Source organism: Myotis yumanensis, unplaced genomic scaffold, assembly GCF_028538775.1.
Source record: "Myotis yumanensis isolate MYYU_CA2020_CCGP unplaced genomic scaffold, mMyoYum1.0.hap1 SCAF_1, whole genome shotgun sequence".
Lineage (NCBI taxonomy): Eukaryota > Metazoa > Chordata > Mammalia > Chiroptera > Vespertilionidae > Myotis > Myotis yumanensis.
The window spans coordinates 210,326,234-210,349,447 of record NW_027223752.1 but is presented as its reverse complement, the minus strand read 5'-3'; the positions used below and the strand labels follow the sequence as shown (position 1 = coordinate 210,349,447).

The 23,214-nt window shown below is 43.9% G+C and overlaps 2 protein-coding genes across 4 annotated transcripts in view; both read right to left on the bottom strand.

Moving 5' to 3' along the window:
• The window catches only part of TXK (TXK tyrosine kinase), a 60,283-nt gene extending 54,248 nt beyond the window's left edge, over window positions 1–6,035 (bottom strand). Inside the window, exon 1 of the mRNA XM_070397039.1 lies at window positions 5,941–6,035. Within this exon, the coding sequence (XP_070253140.1) occupies window positions 5,941–6,028 (88 nt within the window). The 5' untranslated portion in view covers window positions 6,029–6,035. The remainder of the gene's footprint in view (window positions 1–5,940) is intronic.
• Window positions 6,036–8,234: 2,199 nt separating this feature from the next.
• The window catches only part of TEC (tec protein tyrosine kinase), a 118,910-nt gene continuing 103,930 nt past the window's right edge, over window positions 8,235–23,214 (bottom strand). For all 3 annotated transcript variants that reach the window (XM_070397006.1, XM_070397016.1, XM_070397025.1), the window contains 8 exons: window positions 22,512–22,645; window positions 19,329–19,403; window positions 18,188–18,359; window positions 17,855–18,071; window positions 13,683–13,747; window positions 10,314–10,432; window positions 10,075–10,232; window positions 8,235–8,898 (listed from right to left, as the gene is read on the bottom strand). In XM_070397006.1, coding sequence (XP_070253107.1) covers window positions 8,815–8,898; window positions 10,075–10,232; window positions 10,314–10,432; window positions 13,683–13,747; window positions 17,855–18,071; window positions 18,188–18,359; window positions 19,329–19,403; window positions 22,512–22,645 — 1,024 coding nt within the window. In that variant the 3' untranslated portion in view covers window positions 8,235–8,814. The remainder of the gene's footprint in view (window positions 8,899–10,074; window positions 10,233–10,313; window positions 10,433–13,682; window positions 13,748–17,854; window positions 18,072–18,187; window positions 18,360–19,328; window positions 19,404–22,511; window positions 22,646–23,214) is intronic.

Sequence of the window (23,214 nt, the reverse complement as noted above, 5' to 3'; positions counted from 1 at the left end):
TGTTCTCTCTCCCTGGAGATCAACAGCAGCTGTGAGCAGGAAGGCCAGCTTCGGCCTTGTTGACGGTTCCCTCCCTTCTGCCGAGCACAGCTGCCGGCACACAGTTGCTGCCCAATAAATAATTGCTGAGCAAGTAAAAAAAGCAAACGGTGAAAGCCAAACAGCTCCCTAGCCAGCCCTTGTTTGGCGTGACTTTCCAAGACACTAGGCACCTTTACAGATTGAAGGATTGACTCATCCCCAAGCCGCTAACAATGATTATTAGAGTCATGGTCATGTTCAGTTTACAGCATCACAGGGTTTTCCAGGTGAATAAGTAAGTGGAGAGCCACTTCAACGTGCACACTGCGATTACGGAAACCATTCTTTGAATGGTTTTGCTGAATACCTGCAGAGAGGAGGCACTTCTGTGCCTTTGGAAAACCCCCAGTTTAGGCAGAAACGCATGCATATCCAGGGCTTTTGCCCGGGAGGCTAAAACGCCCCGGAGGTGGGCAATGACTATTTGCACACTGGAAGGACATATTCAGCGTGGAGGATTATCGCGGGCAGGAACCAGGGCTTCCTCTCCCAGGCTGACATCTGCGCTCTTCTTTCCACCTGCTTCTTATTCCCCAGCAAATATCTTTAATTACCTATCATGTACCAGCAACTCAGGAAAAGGGCATCACGTCCAATGCAGCCTCTGTGACCTTTTGGAACGGGCTCCTCTCTCCTGGGTTAGGCAGGGGAGCCTCTCATTTGATTAGGTGTTTGTGTTCTTTTCGGGGAAGGCTTGCCCCCCCCCCCCCCCTTCTTTCATCCGAGCAGGTCCTATTTGCATTCCTTTCCCCTCCAGATGAGTGGGTGGCTACACCAGGGCTCCGTCTGGGAACCGGTTTCCACCAGGGGGCACTGGAGGGGAGCGAGTGTGAGAAGCACCCCTTCCCAGAACAGCTCCCTTGCCCGCCGCCTTTCAGCACAAGTAAATATCTGATGAAAAGCTGTGGGGCCACGGCTGTCTGGGAAACAACGCTAGCGGCGTTCCTTCCGTTTCTAATGTTTTGAGGTTTAAGTATCAGCATAACCTCGTGTTCATCCCCTGGCATTTCCGATGTCGGAGTTTCGTTTTGAGTGCGTGGTTCAAGTGAAATTCATTCCTACTGAATGTGGCCCTCATACCTGGCACCTGGCTAGTGATTTCTATTTGGAAACATGAATAACTGGCTCCGTTTCAAGAGCTGCCCTGAACCAAAGACCAGGCTCGTCGCCCACCCGCACACTCCAGGTCCTGGCTGTAAGGCAAGGAATTCCGGCGCCAACAGCCTCTGCAGCTAAAGGGCTGGGGGGCAGGAGGACCTTGACCCCCTGTGGCTCTGGAGAAAGGGCTCCAGGTGATTGGAGCTGAGCCTCTGAGTTCACTACAAGACATGCCTTCTTTTTCCCCCAGGCATTCACAGAACGGCCAGACTGCCTCATTGATGTCACACGTTCCCACCACAGACCTATTTCTTAAGGGCCTTTTGAAGACTGACACATTTTAATGGACTTACCTATTATCTGGGAGGTGATTTCTACCTCTGATTAGGCATCAGAAGAGGCTTCCCAGATGTGGAGCCAAGAACCCACACCAACCATAGCCAGTTTGGCTCAGTGGATGGAGCGTCAGCCTGCAGAGTAAATGGTCCTGGGTTCGATGCTGATCAAGGCCACAGGCCCAGGTTGCAGGCTCGATCGCCAGTAGGGGGCATGCAGGAGGCAACCGATCAATGATTCTCTCTCATCATTGATGTTTCTATCTCTCTCTCTCTCCTTCTTCCTTCCTCTTCGGAATCAATAAAAATATATTTTTAAAAAAACACCAATTAAAGGGAGGGAGGGAGGGAGGGAGGGAGGGAGGGAGGAAGGAAGGAAGGAAGGAAGGAAGGAAGGAAGGAAGAAGGGAAGGAAGGAAGGAAGAAGGGAAGAGTGAGAATGGAAGGGTAGGGAGGGGAAGAGAGAGAAAGAAAGAAATACTCTGAGATCTTTATTAAAATGTTTTTCAATTTGAAAAGCTATCTTTCATTCTGATTCTACACTCTATATATTTGAGAAGTTAAATTATTCCTGTTTTGTGTGTGTGCCTCCTTTTGACATTAAAGGAACACACCCTTGAACAGAAATGCTCAAGGAACACTCCTGTGATTCTTTTTGATAGAAAAATGTTTATTTTTCTAAGAAATGATGCTCATCAGAGATGCTGATCTTTTTTAACCTATGGACGAAATAAGTTAACAACCCTCTGTTAGAGCCCAAACTTGGATTTTAACATTATCCTTGTCTGTGAAACCTTAAAGTAAGAGGAATGACTACATTAAGGGATTCACTGCTTACAAACAGAAAACAGCTACCTCGCTCATGGGACAGTAAACGGACACATTTGGGTGGAAGATCAGACTGGTGCTTGGTCTGGCTGGGGCCTGAAGGGCTGCTGAGTGTGAGGAAGGGGCGAGGAGATTCTAGAAGCCTGGGAAGCTAGAGGGGGCACTGGGCCCAGGGGAGATAGGGTTCCTGGGAGTAGAGGGTGCAGCAAGGAAGAGCAGAGGCTCCCAGAGACTATGCATCCGTTCCCAGCCTCTGCCAGGGCCACCGCCAGCACCCAACATCCCAGCGCCCTAAAGCCCTTGTGTGCTCTATGCAGGAATTCTGATTTCTTCCCCGTAACCAGTGGACGTGAGCTGGAAGCAGCCGTCTCGCACACAAGTCCTCCCGCCCCCAGGTCTCAGAGTAGTGATTTCCTAGAAGACTGCTGTCAGTGAGCTGCAAGTTTATGAAACGCTCACAGAAATCACACCCTAGACATCTGGCCAGCTCATGGTGCGGAGGAGCTCTCGGCCACAAGGCCTGCGGGCGTGGCTGGCACCATGCTCAGGCTGTGCTTCCCGCCCCTCGGTGGGCAGGAAGCGGGCAGACGATGCTGGCCAGTGGGCCTCAGTGAGGAACGACAGGGGAGTCTGCAGGTCAGCTCCCGGGCGGGCACGGAAGCCTTGCAGACGGTGACAAACATGCCTACAGTGATGACAGCGATCCTGATAGGCAGTGCAGGGGGTAACAGTGAGATGGTTTACAAACCAAGGAAAAGACACATATATTCATGCCACACTGACACTGAGAAGTTCTCCGTTTCTGAGAAGGTGACTCCAGCGGAGTCAGAGTGGTGGTAAAAATGGCCAAGTTTGTTTTGGGCCCATGGTTCTGTCTCCTTTTGCCACTGAATTAGTTATCAACTGTTGGAGACAAATGATCTGCAAGCCTAGAGATGTGAAACCCCTACTGTCTCACAATGTCTGCGGGTCAAGAATCCGGCTTAGCAGGACCGAGTTGAGGCTCACTTCCAAGCTCGCTCCCACGGCCGTCAGCAGGCCGTGCGCCCTGGCTGCCCACCATGGGGCTCTCCACAGGCTGCGCCTCATCTCAGAGGCTGCACTCCATCATTTTTCTTCCATATTCTGTTCACGAGGAGCTACTGGGCCCAGTGCATCCTCAGGGAGAGGGGCTGCACAGGGCGTGAAGACAGGAGGGCCGTCGTAGGGACTGGCTGGGCAGCCAACCCTCTGTCTTCATATGAATAGTAATAATGGAAGATTTAACGTAGCAGGGCTGGTGTGAGAATGAAATACAGGAAGGAATAAAAGAAGGCGTGGGAAAAAGTGGCTCTAGAAAGACACTCAGAGGAAGGGGTCCTGACTTCACCTCCCAGGTCAAATTACGGAGATTAGTCCAGAAACGTGCATTATTTTTTTAATATTTTTATTGATTTTTTACAGAGAGGAAGGGAAAGGAATAGAGAGTTAGAAACATCGATGAGAGAAACATCGATTCAGCTGCCTCCTGCACACCCCCCACTGGGGATATGCCCACAACCAAGGTACATGCCCTTGACCGGAATCGAACCTGGGACCCTTCAGTCTGCAGGCCGACGTTCTATCCACTGAGCCAAACCAGTTAGGGATATTTTTTAATATATATTTTTTTTCATTGATTTCAGAGAGGGAGAGAGAGACATAAACATCAATGATGACAGAGAATCATTGATGGGCTGCCTCCTGCACGCCTCACAATGGTGATCAGGCCTGCAACCCAGGCATGTGCCCCGACTGGGAATCGAACCATGACCTCCTGGTTCATAGCTCTCTCGGGCTCTCTCCCACTCAGTATGATCAGTGTCTCCCCTTCCACCATGGTCTCCTCGCATGTCCTGCCCTGCAGCAGCCTGAGGCCAGATTTCTATGGTACACAGTTCTTAAAACAGCAAGAATATCTGGCAAATGACTCCGGCCCGGCAGACACACACAAGCATGTTTTTGATTTGCAGTAATACTCTTGGAGGCTTGTTCTCTTATCAACAGTAAATATTTGGTTTTACCCAGAAAAAAAAAAAAAGGGAAAAAGGAGCCATGTCAAGTTGTAATTTATAGCAGAAAGAACAGGTAATTCTTACCATCAAATCAAATCATCAGAAGCTGGAAGGGACAGGGAGAGTTCGTCAAATCCATGTCCTTCCAGGCCAGACAGAAAGACCCTCAAAATATCCCCGCCGATAGGCAGCCTCTTATTTCACCCCTTGGGTAATCCCTAGTTCTTGTCCCAACCATTCTTTATTTTATATACAACCTAACCTTTCCCATTGCAATTTACAGCCTTCTCTCTAGTTCTGACCTCATGAGAAATGAAGAGCAGATGCTCACATAGCTTTTAATAAAAAGGTTTTTATTAAGTCACTGTTCATCTCAGTCTTGCCACTGGGGGAGGCGGGAGAGGTTGCTGCCTCTGAGCGCTTTCTGCCTGGCTCTGCTTGGCCTGCATTCCCGATAACAGGCAGCCCATGTTTATCTACCAGAAGATTAAGACCCTAACTTATATTCTGATCAGTTAACTGAAATAACCGGGTTTAGTTTTTTACAAATTCTTCCAACTAGTGTTGGGTCCTATGAGGTGATTTGGCTTAAACAGATAACATTTTAAAATTGCAATCCCTTTCCTCCTGCTGCCACTTAAAAATCAGAAATGTAAAAATTTTGTTAGCTGGCCTTTGCTTTAATCTGATGTGAATGAGCTTTGTTAAAAGCTTGGTTCCTTCGTCATTCAGAATTAAGATCAAAGGCTATTTTTCTCCCGTAGTTTTAATTATTTGCATGATAAGGCCCTCTGAGCTAAATTAATAAGCATTTCCAAAAACTGCACACGGGACTGAACAGTCTTCCAAAGCAACTTCAAATGAAGCTCAGGAAGGATGTGCCCTTTTTATCTATCGTTTCTTTATGATGTCTTGTTGGAAGGTGGGCAAGAAAGAGAGTCACCATTTTATAGATGAGAACCTGATACAGGCCTTGGCCAGGTAGCTCAGCTGGTTAGAGTCTCATCTCAATACAGCAAGGTTGTGGGGTCGATCCCTAATCAGGGCTCATACAAGAATCGACCAGTGAACGCACAAATACGTGGAACAACAAATCGCTCTCTCTTTTTCTCCTCCTCCCTCCCTCCCATCCTCTTTCTCTCTCTAAAATCAATAGGAAGGAGAAAACAGAACCTGGTATAAAGAAGTTGCCACAGGTGACCCACCTGGGCTGCAGCAGACCCAGAACTAGAACTTGGTCTTCTCGCCTTCAGCCAAGTTGTTGACACTAGACATCGTTCTAAAAAACAGTCACCTTTCAAACGGAATTTCTCTCATGAGGACTTAAGGACACTGTTTTTTGTTTTGCTTTCTTTTGCATTCTCTCATTGTTGAGCATTTACTAAAATGATATCACCACAATGATTATTTAAATAACAAACAAGACCCTGTCCCATCTGGGGAAAGGATCCTCAAAATGTCACCAGCCCAATGCCCTAGAGAAAACGCCTTCTGGTGTTCAAGAACCAGTATCGTGCCCAGAACAAAACAAGCCTGAAGCCCAGCGACAAAGCCATCTTACTCACAGGTGGAAAGGATCATGGCTGCACCGCTGCCCGGAGCACACAAACCAGCCTTCAGCTCGCCGGCGGTGCTCCCGTCACAAAAACACATCTTTCAACTGAAATCATAGCTCCGCCAAGATGCTTCTCGTGGGCAAGGTTAACCCCACCTATTTTCCTGTTCTGAAACCTCAGACGCGTGTGAATGGCGGCCGGTGGCCTACATAAGAAAGTGCAACAATCTGCATCCAGATCTCTGAGGGCGGCGCCAGCCACTCGCCTCTCATTCCCAACTGTGTGGGCGACGCCAGCAAACAACATTTTCAAGAAATCACAACATTTGGGTAAAAGGGTCCTGAAAAATCATCAAATCCAACTGCCCTCCCAGGACAGGGAAGGACCTGGAAGTGGAGGACAAGGGACATGCTTGGTGGCAGAAACAGAATTAGATTGTAGGTTTTGGAGGACACAGTCTCTCTAGAATGTTCTGTCCTCCCACTCGGTACAGACACTGCAGGGACTATTAGAGGAAACTTTTAATTTGGGGGGGGGGGGGGGGGGGGAGGGTTGCAACCAGTAAAATTGTACCCATAAAAGGTGACTAGAGGATGGCCAGAAAATATAAAAACAATGTAACTGTAAACAATGCACCCAAAAAAACCCACAAAAAACAATGCACCCATGGGCTTCACTTCATCCCATTGGAAAATATACATAAAAATCAACTGAAGCCAAAGGGAACAACTCAGATGAAGAGGCAGCACATTCACTGTGCCCTTCCTATTTCCTGCCTCACAGATTAAGATCTCTGCACATTCTGGGTGGATTCTTCTATTTTTACTTCACCTCTTGCCTTAGCTATGCTCCTATGTAAAAACTTTTTTCTTTTAAGTTTTAGTGACATATTGAAAGATTTCTGAAAAACATGCTACCAGGTATGACTCACCTTGTCTTCCACATCCAGGGTCTCTAGAACAGTCATTGCAAGGGCTGTGTTTCTCCTCACTCTCTTCCAGGCCACCCAGCGCCTTGAACTCAGCTCCTCGAGGTGAAAAGGGAAGGTTGGGATGGGACGGGGAGGGGGGAGGAGTCAAGGTGAGGGAGGGAGGAATGAGAAGTGTGACAGTGCGAGTGGGGTATGACTCGAACGTGATCCACTCCTTGCATGAGCTGCGATTCGGTTAAAAGGTGTGTGTGTTTTTGTGACGGGGGTACAGCTAAACAGGAAGATGAGGAGGCAGGTGGCAAACAGACTGTGACAACACTGAGGAGAGTTACTTTTATATTTTTCCATTCTAGGGGGGATCAGGAAGGACGGGAGACCGCCTTCAGAGGATGGACTGACCGAAGGTCGCAGGGGAGGTGCTGCTCAGAGCAGCCAGCAACAGCTGTGTGTTCCCACGGGCTCCCCAGCACCGGGACACCTGGGCGTCTGCAGGGCGGATGGGACTCCTGAAGGCCTGTGTCTTCTTTGGTTTCCTACCCACACCATAGGAAGAGTCACGTGCGGGGCAGTCCCTGGCCTCTGCTGTTGATGACGGAGACTGTGTTGCTTTCCCCTGGGCTCCTGAGGACAAATGATGGCTTTCCCTCAGCAGGCGTCTAAGTCAGAGATCCTAAGGGTCAGAAACCTACTCAAACAAACTCCATCGCAGGGTCTACCGCGAGGCTGTAATAGACGATTCTCTGACCCAGGAACCCATGTGAAAGAAGGCCTCCTGAAAACCATCGCGGGCCGCTCAATACATGATGTTCTACTTTTTTCCTGGTCTCTCTGCCAGAACTGGAGCTTGCCCCCAAGTCTTGCTTACAGCGGGGCAGCCTATTGATTGTCAACTAACTCCAACACCAGAGGGAGGGTCACTTAGCCCAAACATGTCTACCTAAGTGAGGAGAGGGCATTCGTGATAGAAGAGTCCAAACTTTGTTCTCTTCAGTAAGAAATAGTTAATCTCCAGGATAAATGGAATGGACAGCTATAAGGCACCACCCCAAGGCCTAAGAAGGTTAGCTCATATACTATAGAACTCAAAGTTTCAATTAAAAAACAACTCATGCCCTGGCAGGGTGGCGCAGTTGGTTGGAGTATCATCCTATACACCAAAATGTTGCGGGTTCAGTTCCTGATCAGGGCATACCTAGGTTGTGGGTTCAATTCCTGGTCGGTGTGCATACGGGAGGCAACCGGTTAGTGTTTCTCTCTCACATCAATGTTTCTCTCTCTCTCTCTTTCCCTTCCTCTCAAAATATCAGTAAAAACATATCGTTGGGTAAGGATTAAAAATAATAAAAAAACAAAAGACAACTCATGTTTCTTATAAATATATAACTTTATATATTATATATATTTACAATATAGACAGGGTACAAATGTTTTGTAATGTAATACTAATGGCAGTCTTAAAAACAGATGTTTTCAAAACAAAAGATGGGTACATATCCAATGTGGTCGCTGGTTCCTCCAGAACCCACATGAGACAGTGCCCCAGGCCCAGATTTCTGTGGAAGTGAAAGGGAAGAGATGGGTTGCTGGAGCCTGGCTCCAACACCCTTGCCCATCCCAAACTCCCTGGTCTTCCACTGGCACCAGCCAACATGGCCCCTGTGCACCCCTCAAGTGGGTGAACCCTGGGGCCTGGGCATGGTCCCTCTGTGGGCACGGAAGCCCTGTGGAGTGTGTAAGAATGCTTTTCATCGCCATCTCTAAGGCAGCATTTCCATAACCTGGAAGATTCAGTCACGGGGCTAAGGATGGTCTAAAAGCAGATGCGTTAGGTGTTTTCAGTTTGTCAGTAAAACAATCTACACATCCGTGTGCTAAATAAATTAAAAGTTAGCTACAAAGTGCCATTTCTTCCTTGTGCTTTGGAATCTGGAAGTCACCGGTCACAACACCACTTATCTTCCAAAAGTTTCTTCACACTCAACTAGTTCATCTATCGTGCGCAGCAAATCTTCAAAGGAAGGCCTTCCCTCTGGTTTCTACAATTAAAAATCAAAGAGAAGCGGTGGGTTCCAGAATCTATTCCAAAAATGATTTCTCAAACTCATATAACATAGCGCACTAGAGCAAGGGACTCATTGCTTTGGGACTGGAACACGCAGGTGTCTCCAAAAGTGTCTGGTCTAGCCTGCATGTACTGCCGCTGGACTGCGTTCTACCATCTGCTTTGTGCCCCCACTCAAGAGCCCGACTGAGCTCCTCGTTGCCTGCAAAATCGAGTCCTGCTAATTAGCAGTGCTCTAGATAACCTGCCACCCCCCACCTCCTTGGGACCCAATTTCATTTCCCTGGAAAACGCTCACATGGACTCTCTGCTCAGTCACACCCTCGACTACACACACCAGGTTCATTACCACTCCTTGCCTTTGCTCATGCTGTCCTCTCTCCCCCTGACCACTCCCTGACCAGAGGCCTCTGCCCATCCTAGTCAAGGCTCTTAGGAGGCTTATAGCAAATGACTGGGAGCCTAGGCTTTGGAGTCGGATGGCACTCGGGTTCTCCGTAGCTGGGGGGCCTCATCAACTTCATGAGTCTTGGTGTTCCATCCAGAGTCACCTCCAAGGGTTAGTTTTGAAAAATAAATCTGAAGCATTTAGTACAGGGCCTGGCATATGATACATGTGAGCGGATGTTATTATCTTTTAATTATCATTATTCTTTCAAAAGTCATTTGGGTCTTCCGTCTCTTCTATAAGATGACATTTCAATGCAGGAGGAAGGTAAACTTCCAAAGAATGTGAATGAAAAGACCCGAGAAAGTTGAGGGCTGGAGAAAGAAATCCTCACTGGTGAGAGTGATACTTCAACTATAAGAGACTCCCACTGAAAGAAGGGCCCCTTCCCCAGGCTGTTTCCTGGGTCCCTAACTCAGGCCACTGTGGCAGGGTCCCCATCGGTAGTGGGGCAGCCTGAGTTCATTATCTTAATTCTTAGCATTTTCCACTTCTCCCCATTCTTCTTCTCATTATTCAGAACTGAGTCCAGAGACTTGGCTTCCTACCTAGAGTTTCAAACCATGTAAAACATGCACCAACCCACAACTCACTGGGCAATAAAGACTACCCTATAAAGACTATGCATTATTAATCTACCAAGCCCAGATCCATAAATGTTTTAAAGAATCAAAAATAAAAAGCACCAAAAAAATTCTATACCTCCTGCCAACATCTCAGCATCACGTCATAGACATATTTGGACGCCAACTTAGGCCGGTAGAGGCGGTGGCCGCGAGTAACCATGGTTACCACTTCGTAGTTGGTGTTCTTCTCGAAGGGCATTCTGCCTTCAGTGAATACTTCCCACATTAGAACACCTGGAAGGGGGCAAGATTACCAAGTGATGCATCACTTCCCCTTCAGAGCAGAGTTGAAGGAAAACGGACCGTGGGTCTTACCGAATGACCAGACATCTGATTTGCTGCTAAAGCGGCTGTAATTAAACACCTCAGGTGGACACCACTTCACAGGAAATTTAGCACCAGAAGAACTTGTGTACTGATCATCCAGAACATACCTAGAGTAAGAAAGACACGTCATCGGTTTACACCTCTGAGTTCTGATCTGCATTTAGTACCTGTCCTTGCCCCCCTCCCCCCCCCCCCCCCCCGCCCCCGCCTTAGAATCAAAAACACAGTTGACTGAAGTCCAACAAGCATCCGGTTGAAGCTAAATGTTTGCTTTGGTGGCCATGCCTGGTGATTTCCATCTCAGCTTTATTTATTTGAAATGGATGGATTGTGACATTAGTATCTGTACTTTCACTTTTGTCTTTTCTTTTTTATAAGCAACAGAGGCAGAATACAATAAAATAGTTCACAAACTTCTTTTGTGAGCAATTTTGTTACAAAGTTTTACCCAAAGGCCCCACTTGTAAAACATCTAAAGCAAAGCTGTGCTAAAGGAAGTGGTGAAAAGCATTTGGAGACACTCATGCTTTTAGCCCCCACAAGTCCACAGCGCACAATTCAAAACTATAGCAACTTAAAAAAGCAAATTGCAAAATGATATATGTAAATGGTGGAATATATATATTTATAAACCATGACATTGCTCCTACATACACACACACACACCAACAACAACAACTAACTATTATATAATTTTTTTAAGGGAGCATACTTATATCTTTCTGGAAGAACAGATACAAACTGATAACACTGACTATGTCTTGGGAGCATCCTTGATTGGCATGGTACACATGGGAACTTCAGCCCTTTCTGTAATGTGTTCAGTATGTATTTACAAGAGGAATGTGTTTGTTTATTACATAAACATAGAAAGTTAATTTCTAAAGGCTCCTTGTTCCTGGAGAAAATATTCAAACAATCGCACAGCCTCCTTTGCTGTATAGACAGAGATGGTGACAATGCCACCATGGTCTGGGTCAACTTGTCTGTCAATCAGGGGAGTCTGAATTCAGTGTATAGTGAGTGTTTTAGAGGGGCTGACACAAAAGCACAGATTTTCTGAAAGCCAACCATACGAAAATGGAACATGTAAAACTGAAGGACCGCCTGTCAGATACAGAACATCTTTATACAAAGCAGACCGAGAGCACTGGGTAATTCATGCCCTGACTGCCAGCAGTCCCGATCCCACTGTTGACAGTAACACAGCTTTCTAACCTTCCTGGTCCTGAATTCCCTTAGGAGCTAACCTTGACCTGTATGGCCTGGTCCTGCGTCCCTTTATTATTGCTCTTTGCGCTGGCCATGGGCGAGCCACCCTGGCTCTTTCAATTCCTTGAGCAGGCCAAGCTTGTCCCAGATTTCAAACTTTTTTTTTTTTAATATATTTTATTAATTTTTTACAGAGAGGAAGGGAGAGAGATAGAGAGCTAGAAACATCGATGAGAGAGAAACATCGATCAGCTGGATCAGCTGCCTCCTGCACACCTCCTACTGGGGATGTGCCCGCAACCAAGGTACATGCCCTTAACCGGAATCGAACCTAGGACCTTTCGGTCCGCAGGCCGACGCTCTATCCACTGAGCCAAACCGGTTATGGCCAGATTTCAAACTTTTAAAAAATATATATATTCTTTTCTTTTTTTTCCACCATCATTTATCCCACCTATCCTCTCCTCCACCTCCACCAGCTTTCAAACTTTTATACTTGCTGTCTCTTCCACCTGGAATATTTCATCCTCAGGTTTTCACCGAACTGGCTACTTTCTGCCTTTTTGGTTTCATTTAAATATCCGGGTCTCAAAGAGGCCTTCTGGAGTACTATCAATCCTCCCTTCCTCCGTCACTCAGCACCCGCCCCACCCCCAACGCCAGGCTCTCTCTGTCACAGGGGCCAGCAAACTTTTCTGCAAAGGGCCAGATAATGAATATTTCCGATTTTGCAGGCCGGTCTCTGTCACAGCCACTCCACGCTGCCTTCGTGCTGTGAAGGCAGCCACAGTCAACACAAAAGCACAAGCAAGGCTGTGACCCAGCTGCACTTTATTTATGGACACTGACACCTGAATGCCAGAGAACTTTCACGTGTTGTGTTCCTTTCATTCTTTCCCAACCATTTAAAAATGTGCAACCCTAGCCGGTCTGGCTCAGTGGATAGAGCGTTGGCCTTGGAACTAAAGGGTCCCAGGTTCAATTCCAGCCAAGGGCACATGCCTGGATTGCGGGCTCAATCCCCCCCAGTAGGGGGCGTGCAGGAGGCAGCCAAACAATGATTCTCTCTCATCACTAATGTTTCTATCTATCTAGCTCCCTTCCTCTCTGAAATATATATATATAAAATAAAAATGTGCACATGTTGTTGAGTCACAGGTCATACAGAAAGAGAGGGTGGGTCAGATTTGGCCCAGGGGACGTAGTCCGCTGACCACTGCTCCATCACATCACTCCGTCCTCTGCGTTTGCCCCCTTTGTGTGTCTCAGGTCCTATGTCTCACCCCACTCTTGAATATAAGCTGCTTGTGGTTGGGGACTCGTATGTCTTCCTCTCTTCTATGGTTCAGTCTAACATTGTGCCTGGAACATAGTAGGCACCTAATTTCTTAATGATGGATACATGGATGAATGAATGGACAGAGCAAAAGAAAGACAAACTATAGTATAGAAGGGCAAATTAAAATTATAAAAATTAAGCAAATAAAAACAGTACAGATTTGGGTATTCTATACCCCAAAACAGTTTTCTGTGAAAACAAAAGGTTCTAAAAATCTAATCCACACCAGGGAGAAAAGAAAGTAGTGTATTTAACAGGCTATACCACCACCTAGTGGAGAGGATTAACAATAATTAACACAGTATCCACACGTTTATTTTCATGAATATATTTGTCTCAAAACAGCCAGCTAACAAACTTGCCTTTCTGCTTCATTCGTGCACATTATCCCCATGCTATTCATTCTACATGCTAATGTGAACATCACATAATAAAGCATTAAGCAATCATAATTTCTCAACAAGTTGTTTACCAGAGAAAAAGCCACAGCTAACAGTAATGGACACACTCAGCAAAGAAATCTTCCAAAATGCAAGTAATTTATTTTATTAGCTTATATAAAAAAATACTAAGAAGTGGAAAAATCAATTAGTTCCTCTATAAAAAATGATGGGTACTACCAATATTTTTGCCAATGTAACAAAACATGTGGTTTCAAAACAGCACTTATGTAGGCTTCTGAGGAAGAAGCTGACAGTCAAACTGCAAGAAAAAGTCAGGCTTTCTGTACTTTTAAGGGAAAGGTAACAGTCTCACATTAATTTAATCCAAAATTGATAAAAATGTTCACATACACTCAGACTTACCTGGCCATTCCAAAATCAGATACTTTCACAACTCCTGCCTCATTTACTAGACAATTTCTGGCAGCCTGGGAAACAACATTATAATGGTATATTAGTTACAAAGTTCTACAATAACAGTGGGAAAATATAAGTTCCGTTTATATTAAGTTTAGTATGGCCCAGTCAACATCTGCAGAGGGAGGAAATGTTTCTTCAAAAATTGTTTGTACACCTATGGAAATGTCTCCAACATACAGTTGACCCTTGAACAACATGGGTTTGAACTATACAGGTCCACTTACACATGAATTTTTTTCAATAAATACATACAGTACTATAAATGTATTTTATCTTCTGTATGATCTATAATAATAAAAGCGCAATAGGCTAATTAGACCGGACGTCCTTCCGGACAAAGCCGGGGCTGCGAGGGAAGCCCCGGGTCCCGGGTGCCAGAGGGAAGCCAGTGCCGGCAGCCTGGGGAAGGAAGGCCTACTCTTGCATGAATTTTGTGCATCGGGCCTCTAGTTTTCTTAAGATTTTTTACTAATTTATTTTATTGTAAGAATACAGTAAATAATACATATAAAATATGTATTAATTGACTGTATGTTATTGGTAAGGTTTCTAGTCAACAGTAGGCTATTAGCAGTTAAGATCTGGGAGAGTCAAAAGTTATACACAGATTTTTAACTGTGTGGGAGTGGGATTCCCCTAACCACAGGAGGCAACCAATCAATGTTTCTTTCACACATCAATGCTTCTCTCACTCTCCCATCCCTCTTCCTCTCTGTCTAAAATCAGGAAGGAAGAAGTAAAATTGTCACTATTTGCTAACAATATGATTTTACATATAGAAAATTCCAAAGTCAATCAAAAAACTGTGGAATTAATCAGTAAAGTGGCCAGTTATAAAATCAACTTATAGAAACCAGTGGCATTCTTTTACACTAATGATGAAGCATCAAAAAAAAAAATTTAAAAAAACTATCTCATTCACAATAGCATCAAAACCAATAAAATACTTAGGAATAAATTTAACCAAGGAAGTGTAAGATCTGTACAATGAAAACACAAGATTTTGCTGAAAGAAATAAAAGAAGAAACAAACAAATGGAAAGACATCCCAAATTCATAGATTGGAAGAATAAATATTATTGAAATGGTTATACCATCCAAAGTAATTTACAAATTCAATACAATCCCCATCAAAATACCAAAGGTATTCCTCATAGAAATAGAAGAAATGATCTTAAAATTTGTGTGGAACCACAAAAGACACTGCACAGCCAAAGAAAAAAAGAACATAGCCAGAGGTATCACCCTTCTTGATTTTAATCTATACTACAAAGCCACAGTAATAAAAACAGTATGGTACTGGCATAAAATAGACCATGGAACAGATCAGAGAACCTAGAATTAAATCCTGGCATTTACAGTCAACTAATATGCCACAAGGGAGCCAAGAATACCCAATTATGGATGAATAGTCTCTTCAACAAATGGTGCTAGGAAAACTGGAGAAACACATATACAACAGTGAAATTGAACCTCTATCTCACACAACTCACAAAAATTAACTCGAAATGGATCAGACTTAAACATAATACCTGATACCATAAAACTCCTAGAAAACATGGGGAAGAAACTCATTAATATTGGTCTTGGCAATTTATTTATTTATTTTTTTGCATAACACCAAAAATACAAACAACAAAAGCAAAAATCAGCAAATGGGACTGCATCAAACTCAAGAGCTTTTGGATGGCAAAAGTAATAATCAACAAAATGAAATGACAGCCTACATAATGAGAAAAAATGTTTGCAAACCACATATTGGATAAGGGGTTAATATTCAAAATATTTAAAGAACAACAAACCAATTTAAAAATTGGCAGAAGAACTAAATAGGTATTTTTCCAAAGACATCAAAATGGCCATCAGGAACATGAAAAGATATTCAACATCCACTATCATCAGAGAAATGCAAATCAGAATCACAATGAGATATTTCTTTTTCTTTTTTTTAAAATATTTTTTATTGATTTTTTACAGAGAGGAAGGGAGAGGGATAGAGAGTTAGAAACATCGATGAGAGAGAAACATCGACCAGCTGCCTCCTGTACACCCCCCCACTGGGGATGTGCCCGCAACCAAGGTACATGCCCCTGACCGGAATCGAACCTGGGACCTTTCAGTCTGCAGGCCGACGCTCTATCCACTGAGCCAAACCGGTTTGGCAATGAGATATTTCTTTACACCTGTTAGAATGGCTATCATCAAGAAGACAAGAGACAACAAGAGCAGGCAAGGATACGGTGAAACGGGAACCCTTGTGCATGTAAATTAATGGGATTTAAATGAGTCCAACCACTATGGAAACAAAAAGTTAAAAAGAGATCTACCGAATGATCTAGCAATTTTACTTCTGGCTGTATACTCAAAAGAAATGAAAACAAGATTTTGATGAGATACATGAATACCCATGTTTATTGCAGCATTATTCACATTAGCCAAGATATGGAAACAACCCAAATGTTCATCAATGAATGAGCAGATTTTTAAAAAGATGCAGTATATATACAATGAATATTATTCAGCCCATGAGAAAGAAAGATATCCTGGCATTTGTGACAATATGCATGGACAGGTACGTTGGATGTCACTTACAAGTGGAATCTAAAAAAGTCAAAACTGAAAAAAAAGCAGAGAATGAAATTGTGCTTTTAGGGAACTGGTGGTTCTACCAATAGACACATTTGGGAGAAAAAGCAGAGAAGGAAAAGAGAAAGAAAAGAATGAGACAGAGAGGGCAAATGAGTAAGAGAGAGTAAAAATTAAGAAGTGTCTCCATCACAATCATTTAGAACCAATAATAAAAGATTTACTTTTCTGGTATTTTCAGGAATTAACATGGTTTCCATCTTTTGAGAGATTAAAAAAAATAAAGCAAGGATTTCTGTTATATCATTTCTGCTGATAGTGTGTAAGGTGGAAAACAGCTTAGTATTTAGTTAAAACATGAGTCAAGCTTAACTTCCTAATTTATCACCATTTGCAAGTTGTTTCAGGTCTCTTAAAGCTAATTTTCTTATCTATAAAAGAATGATGGTCAGAAACACTATCATGATTAGCTATTTCATGAGATTCTTATGGAGATCAAAGAATCTATGTATGGTAGCTTGCTGGGACATATTACCTATGTCATTATGTATTATTTATACAACTGCCTATGTAATTATCTATATATATAAAAGCCCAGCAACTGGAACGGCAGAATGACCAGACGACTGGTTACTATGACGTGCACTGTGGCGGCCAATGGGCCCCATCTGGGCCCCGATCAGCCCAGCCCCTGCCCCCCCAACCTCCCACAGCCCTATCCCCCAGCCAGCCCTGCCCCCGAGCGGGCCCCCTCACCTCGATCAAGGGTGGGGGCCAGCCGGCCAACCACCCACAGCCCCTCCCACTGGCTGGCCCCTCTCCCCCACCAGTCCCCCGACCCCAATCAGGGACAGAGTCCGCCAGCCAACTACCCATGGCCCCTGCCCCTGGCCAGCCCCGCTCACCCCAATCAGGGGTGAGGCTGGCCAGCCAACCTCCCGTGTCCCCTCCCTCATCCCCAGCCCAACCCAATCAGCCCCCATTGGGGCAGGCCAGCCGGACCCCACCCGTGCACGAATTCATGCACCAGACCTCTAGTGCAGTGGTTCTCAACCTGTGGGTCGAATGACCCTTTCACAGGGGTCGCCTAAGACCATCGGAAAACACATATATAATTACATATTGTTTTTGTGATTAATCACTATGCTTTAATTATGTTCAATTTGTAACAATGAAAATACATCCTGCATATCAGATATTTACTTTACGATTCATAACAGTAGCAAAATTACAGTTATGGAGTAGCAACAAAAATAATTTTATGGTTGGGGGTCACCACAACATGAAGATCTGTATTAAAGGGTCGTGGCATTAGGAAGGTTGAGAACCACTGCTCTAGTGTATAATATTAGATTTTAAAAAGATCTTTCTGTTAAAATTATGGCACATTAAACTTACCAAGTTTTAAAATAATAGTGAAATATTGATGAGAACAAAAATTGGGTATTAACAGATCATTGCTCATTGGCGGACCCCACGTTACGAAGGAATTTGGACAATGAAGGGGAATCGGATAATTCATAATTTACCAGATCTCTGTGGATGAAGCTGTTTCTCTCCAGGTACTCCATCCCTTCACACACATCTTGACACATGCTCAGCAGCACATCTCTACTAAAATGCCCTTGTCTCTGTCGGAGGAAATTCAGAAGGCAGCCCCTCTCCATGAACTCGGTAACGATGTAAATTGGCTTCTGCTGGGTGCATACACCATAAAGCTGCACTAACTTCGGGTGTGTCAGTTTCCTGGGAGGGAAGTCGTGCGCACACACAGTTACTACAGGAAAAGAAACCACCGGGGCTCATGCTGGGGAGGGGACTCTAATGCAAAAAGGGGAACCGGAAAGAACACAGTAACTTACATCATCACTTTAGCTTCTTCTATAAAATCTTCCTCACACATCGCGCCTTCCCGAATAGCTTTGATCGCTACTTTGTACTGAGCCCGCCACTTGCCAAGCCTCACCACTCCAAACAGTCCACTCCCCAGCTCCCTCATAAAGGTCAGCTCTGAAGGGTTGATCTCCCATTTTTCTGTGAGACAAATGGGGAAAGTGATAAAATCTCATAAGGAGAACACAGCACAAATCAGTGGGAAATAAAGAATGATAACCAATGTCCATCTCACAGTCACAGGATAATACAATGACTGGTGAGACAGAGCAAACTTGCAGCCTGCATCGAAACTGCACATGTGTGATGGACATGGACAACAGTGCGGTGACTGTCAGGGGGAGGGGGAGTTGGAGGAGAGTATAGGAGGATAAATGGTGATGGACAGAGACTTGACTTGGAGTGTGAACACACAATACAGTGTGCAGATGACGTGTTGCAGAATTGTGCACCTGAAACCTACACCTTTTGTTAACCAGTGTCACCCCGATAAAAAAAAAAATTTAACCGCAAATGGTGGCTTTCCACCCTCCGAGGAAGATGTACCTCTTTCTAAGTTGTCACAATACAAGCAAAGTGAACTGAAGAAGGCAAGAAGATGCTGCATAATAAATAGGCTGATAATAACAGAGCTTGAAAGTTAAACCTTAAAAAAAAATTCCTCCTTTACCACTCTTTCCCCTCTTATTTTTTTGTTGTTTTGTCTTGTTTCCAATTCCAGCAAGTCTGGAATTAATTTAACCTGCTGTTTAAAAGGTTTCTGCCGGAAGCAACAAAGACAATCAAGTGGGATGCCTTCTCTGTTATCACCATCCTTACTTTTCTGGGAGTAACCAACAAAGCCAGTGAAAGCCAGGAAAGGCTCTGATTCATTTAGATGTAAGATGGTGACTAATTTCCCACTGACAGAGAGTTTTCTGCTGAATTATGACTATGATGAAAACAGAAAACCGAGGGTAACGACAGCTGTTCAGTATAATCATCTAAAAACCCAGACTACAAAACTTCTAAAAACAGTTCCACGGTGTGGCATGCTACACATCTAAACTGGCCTTGCGATGGTGGCCTTTTTTCAAGGAAACCTTGCAGGGCAACGACAACACGAGTTACCGTAGCTGAATCCCGCAGTGGTGGGTGCCTTCTTCTCCTTTGCACTGACTGGGTACCGCAGCCTTGTGACAAGTCCTAGAAATCAAAGAAAGTGTTGCAGTCAACTTCGTTCATAATCAATCTGCATGGTCAAGTGTGAAGCTAAAATCCATAAAATCCACTCATTTAGTCACTCAGTGCTCATCCTCTGTGTGTGTGTACAGCTCTGTGCCATATCCTGGCAAAAAATACGGAGAGGAAGGCAACAAGGAAGAAGATGAGCCTACTGTCTGACAATTTCATACTTTTATGGAGCATGAAAAATCTGAATATATATGTATACTCACACTTTTATTCATTCAATAAACATTTTCTTTAAATACTACAGTGTTTATCAAGCACCATGCTAGCTATTCTCTTCTCAAACATTTTAAAGGATGTTAAAAGGTTTCTAACAGTTATTATCAATTACTCTTTCATGTTCTTTTTAAATATACAATCTGTACTATGGATATTTAATAAAAATTGATTCTCTGGCCCGGCTGCTGTGGCTCAGTGGATTGAGTGTTGTCCCATGGACCATGAGGCCCCGGGTTCAATTCCTAGTCAGGGCACATGACCCGGTTGTGGGCTCTATCCCCAGTAGGGGGTGTGCAGGAGGCAGCCAGTCAATGTGTCTCTCTCACTGATGTTTCCATCTCTCTCTTCCTCTTCCCTTCATCTCTGAAATCAATAAAAATATATTTTTTTTAAAAATAGATTACCCAGACATAACAATATTAGGAATCTTAGTATAAAAAAATCAGGCTCTAAAATATCAACAACTGGTAATACCAACTACTGGAAATCAATGAGGAACATTAAATCCTTTCATCTAAATTGCTAAAACACCAAATAAGAAGAAATGGCAGGTATCTCTCCTATAAACACCATTGTACACTGTATTTCCTCTATTCTAGCATATCTCATACTAACTTAATATCGTTATATACTTCCCTGCCTCCCCTGCCAGACAGTAAGATCTGAGAGAGACAGAAGATCTGGGAGAGACAGAATCAATGACTATCTAGTCCACCATAGTCTCCCTAGAACCTAGCACATTTCCCAGCACGCACTAGACCAGTGATGGCGAACCTTTTGAGCTCGGCGTGTCAGCATTTTGAAAAACCCTAACTTAACTCTGGTGCCGTGTCACATATAGAAATTTTTTGATATTTGCAACCATAGTAAAACAAAGACTTATGTTTTTGATATTTATTTTATATATTTAAATGCCATTTAACAAAGAAAAATCAACCAAAAAAATGAGTTCGCGTGTCACCTCTGACACGCGTGTCATAGGTTCGCCATCACTGCACTAGACACTTAATACATGTTCGTTAAATGAATGGAGATAATGGTTAAAGAAACAGTGTTATGTAAACACTGAAAATAACAGAATATGGGCTAAGAAAAGTCCTTTGGGGAATAAATTGATAGGAAATTCGTTCCTTAAATGTTCAACATTGAGTTACCATATGACCCAGCAAATCTATTGTACCAAAGGGAAATGAAAGATATTTCCATGCCAAGACTTGTACACAAATATTCATTGCAGCATTGCTCATAATAGCCAGAATGTGGAAACAAACCAAATGTTCATCAACCGAGGAATGATAACAAAACAGAAAAACAAAGTCCACACAATGATTTATTACTCATCAATAAAAAGGAATGGAGTACTTATATAAACTACATCATAGACTAACATCAAGAACATTATGGTAAGTCAAAAAAGGTAGTCACAAAAGAGCACCCATTGTATGATCCCATTTATATAAAATATCTAGAAAAGGCAAATTTGTAGAGACACAAAGGAGATTAGTGGCTGCCTAGGGCTGGACTGCTGAAAGGATACAGGACTTCCTTTGGAGTGATGGAAGTTTATTTTAGATTATGGTGAGAGTTGGCACAAGTCTGTAAATATATTAATGACCACTGAATTGTACACTTGAAAGTGGTGAGCTATGACACGTAAATTATATCTCAATAACCGTTCCAATCATTATCTGAGAAAAGTGAACAGAGTCACAAGTAGAAACAGACTTTGCAAAAGGTGCCTTCAATAAAATTTCAAAAGTTACTTTTTCATAAATGGGGTTAGACACTTGGCTATGCCTGCTCAGTTACATCTTTGAAGTCAAAGGCTAGAAATGTTTCCTGTCTTACCCTGTGGAGCCTCAATGGGCATAAGTGTGCTTTCGTAGTTGTTTCTGGTGTTTGGTTAGTTCCCACTCTGGGTGGTGAGTGTAGCAGATTCAGGAAGATGGAAACTCTGTCTGGGACATGATTACTCTCGTCCTTGGAGCCTATAGCCCAGGCCTAAACCCTGTGCTTGGCTGGCAGCTTCAGTGACAACTCTGACATGGACATATCTCGGATTTTACTGAAGAAAAGAAAAAGTCCAATGCCTCTTTTAAAGATGGTATGGCAGGCTTCATGCAGGACCGTTGTGATAGGGTTAGGGACCACTGCAATGGGATTTGAGAGTCAGGGAGAGAGACTGGACTCAACCCCAATACAACATGGGCAAGTGGGAATGTATATCCAGGAACAGGGTGGAGGTCAGTGGATGGAAAATCACTAAGAGAAACATCAGAGGCAAGGGAAGTGGGCAGTTCTGGCTAAACCAATCTAACAGGGTTCTTGTGGACGATGGTGGACGATGAGGACGTTGATCAGATACTGAGGGTGACGAGACATCAGATATCAAGGGCAGGGGGTTCTGGTTCAACTGACTTAGCAGACCTCCTGCTAAAACTGGATTTTACAAAAAGCGCACAGATGGCCTAGGACAGCAGCTGCCAACCAGTGGTCCATGAGGTCCGGACGGTTGGCGAGCACTGGCCTAGGAGTCTGACTACAGTCTGGTCAAGCAAAAAATCTTTGTCAGTACCCAGGATATAAACCCCAGAAATGTGACATTTGCCATACACAATAAAAATAGCTCATGCCCTAAGGTCCAGACTGAGCTTTTTATGGGACTTGATATTATTTCTGATTTTTCTTTGTACATAGCACTTCCTTAATATGCAGTAATTTTAAATCAATCAATCACATTCTACAAGTAACTACAAAATACAACTGCTCAGGGAAGAACTCATCACAATGCCTGATCATTGGACCAGCTCCCTCTATTGAAATGGGTTCTAGCAGCTCACCTACCTGCTGCATTGTGCCTATGATATTCAATTATCTCAGGGATGGAACCAAACGCGTGTTTTTCAGCCAGATAATACTTCTTGGGGGAGGTGGTTGTTTCCTTTATATGATAATGCCTGAAACCTGATGAGCCTTCTCTGCAACAAAAATCAAAATGTGTTAGAACCGAGGTGGAAGAGTATAACTTCACTCTGAAGACGTGTTCTACCAGGTCACCACAGGGTCCGTACATATGGCCCCTCCTACTTGCTCCACAAATTTTATTCCTTCCCATGTCCACCTTAGTTTTGCTTTTCACATTAAAAGGCAGAAGTGTTTTTTTTGTGTGTTTTTTTTGTTTGTTTTTTAAATATATTTTATTGCTTTTTTACAGAGAGGAATGGAGAGGGACAGAGAGTTAGAAACATCAATGAGAGAGAAACATTGATCAGCTGCCTCCTGCACACTCCCCACTGGGTGTGTGCCCGCAACCAAGGTACATGCCCTTGACCGGAATCAAACCTGGGACCCTTGAGTCTGCAGGCCGACGCTCTATCCACTGAGCCAAATCGGTCAGGGCAAGGCAGAAGTTTTTAAAGTGGTCACAGATAACATTCTTGGTCCCTTGCCAGAGATTATAACAGAGAGCATTTACCAATTTTGTTTACCAGCAGTTCAAAGTCTTACAATAGCTATTAGCTGGCTACCGCTGTCTGTCCCTGCTGCT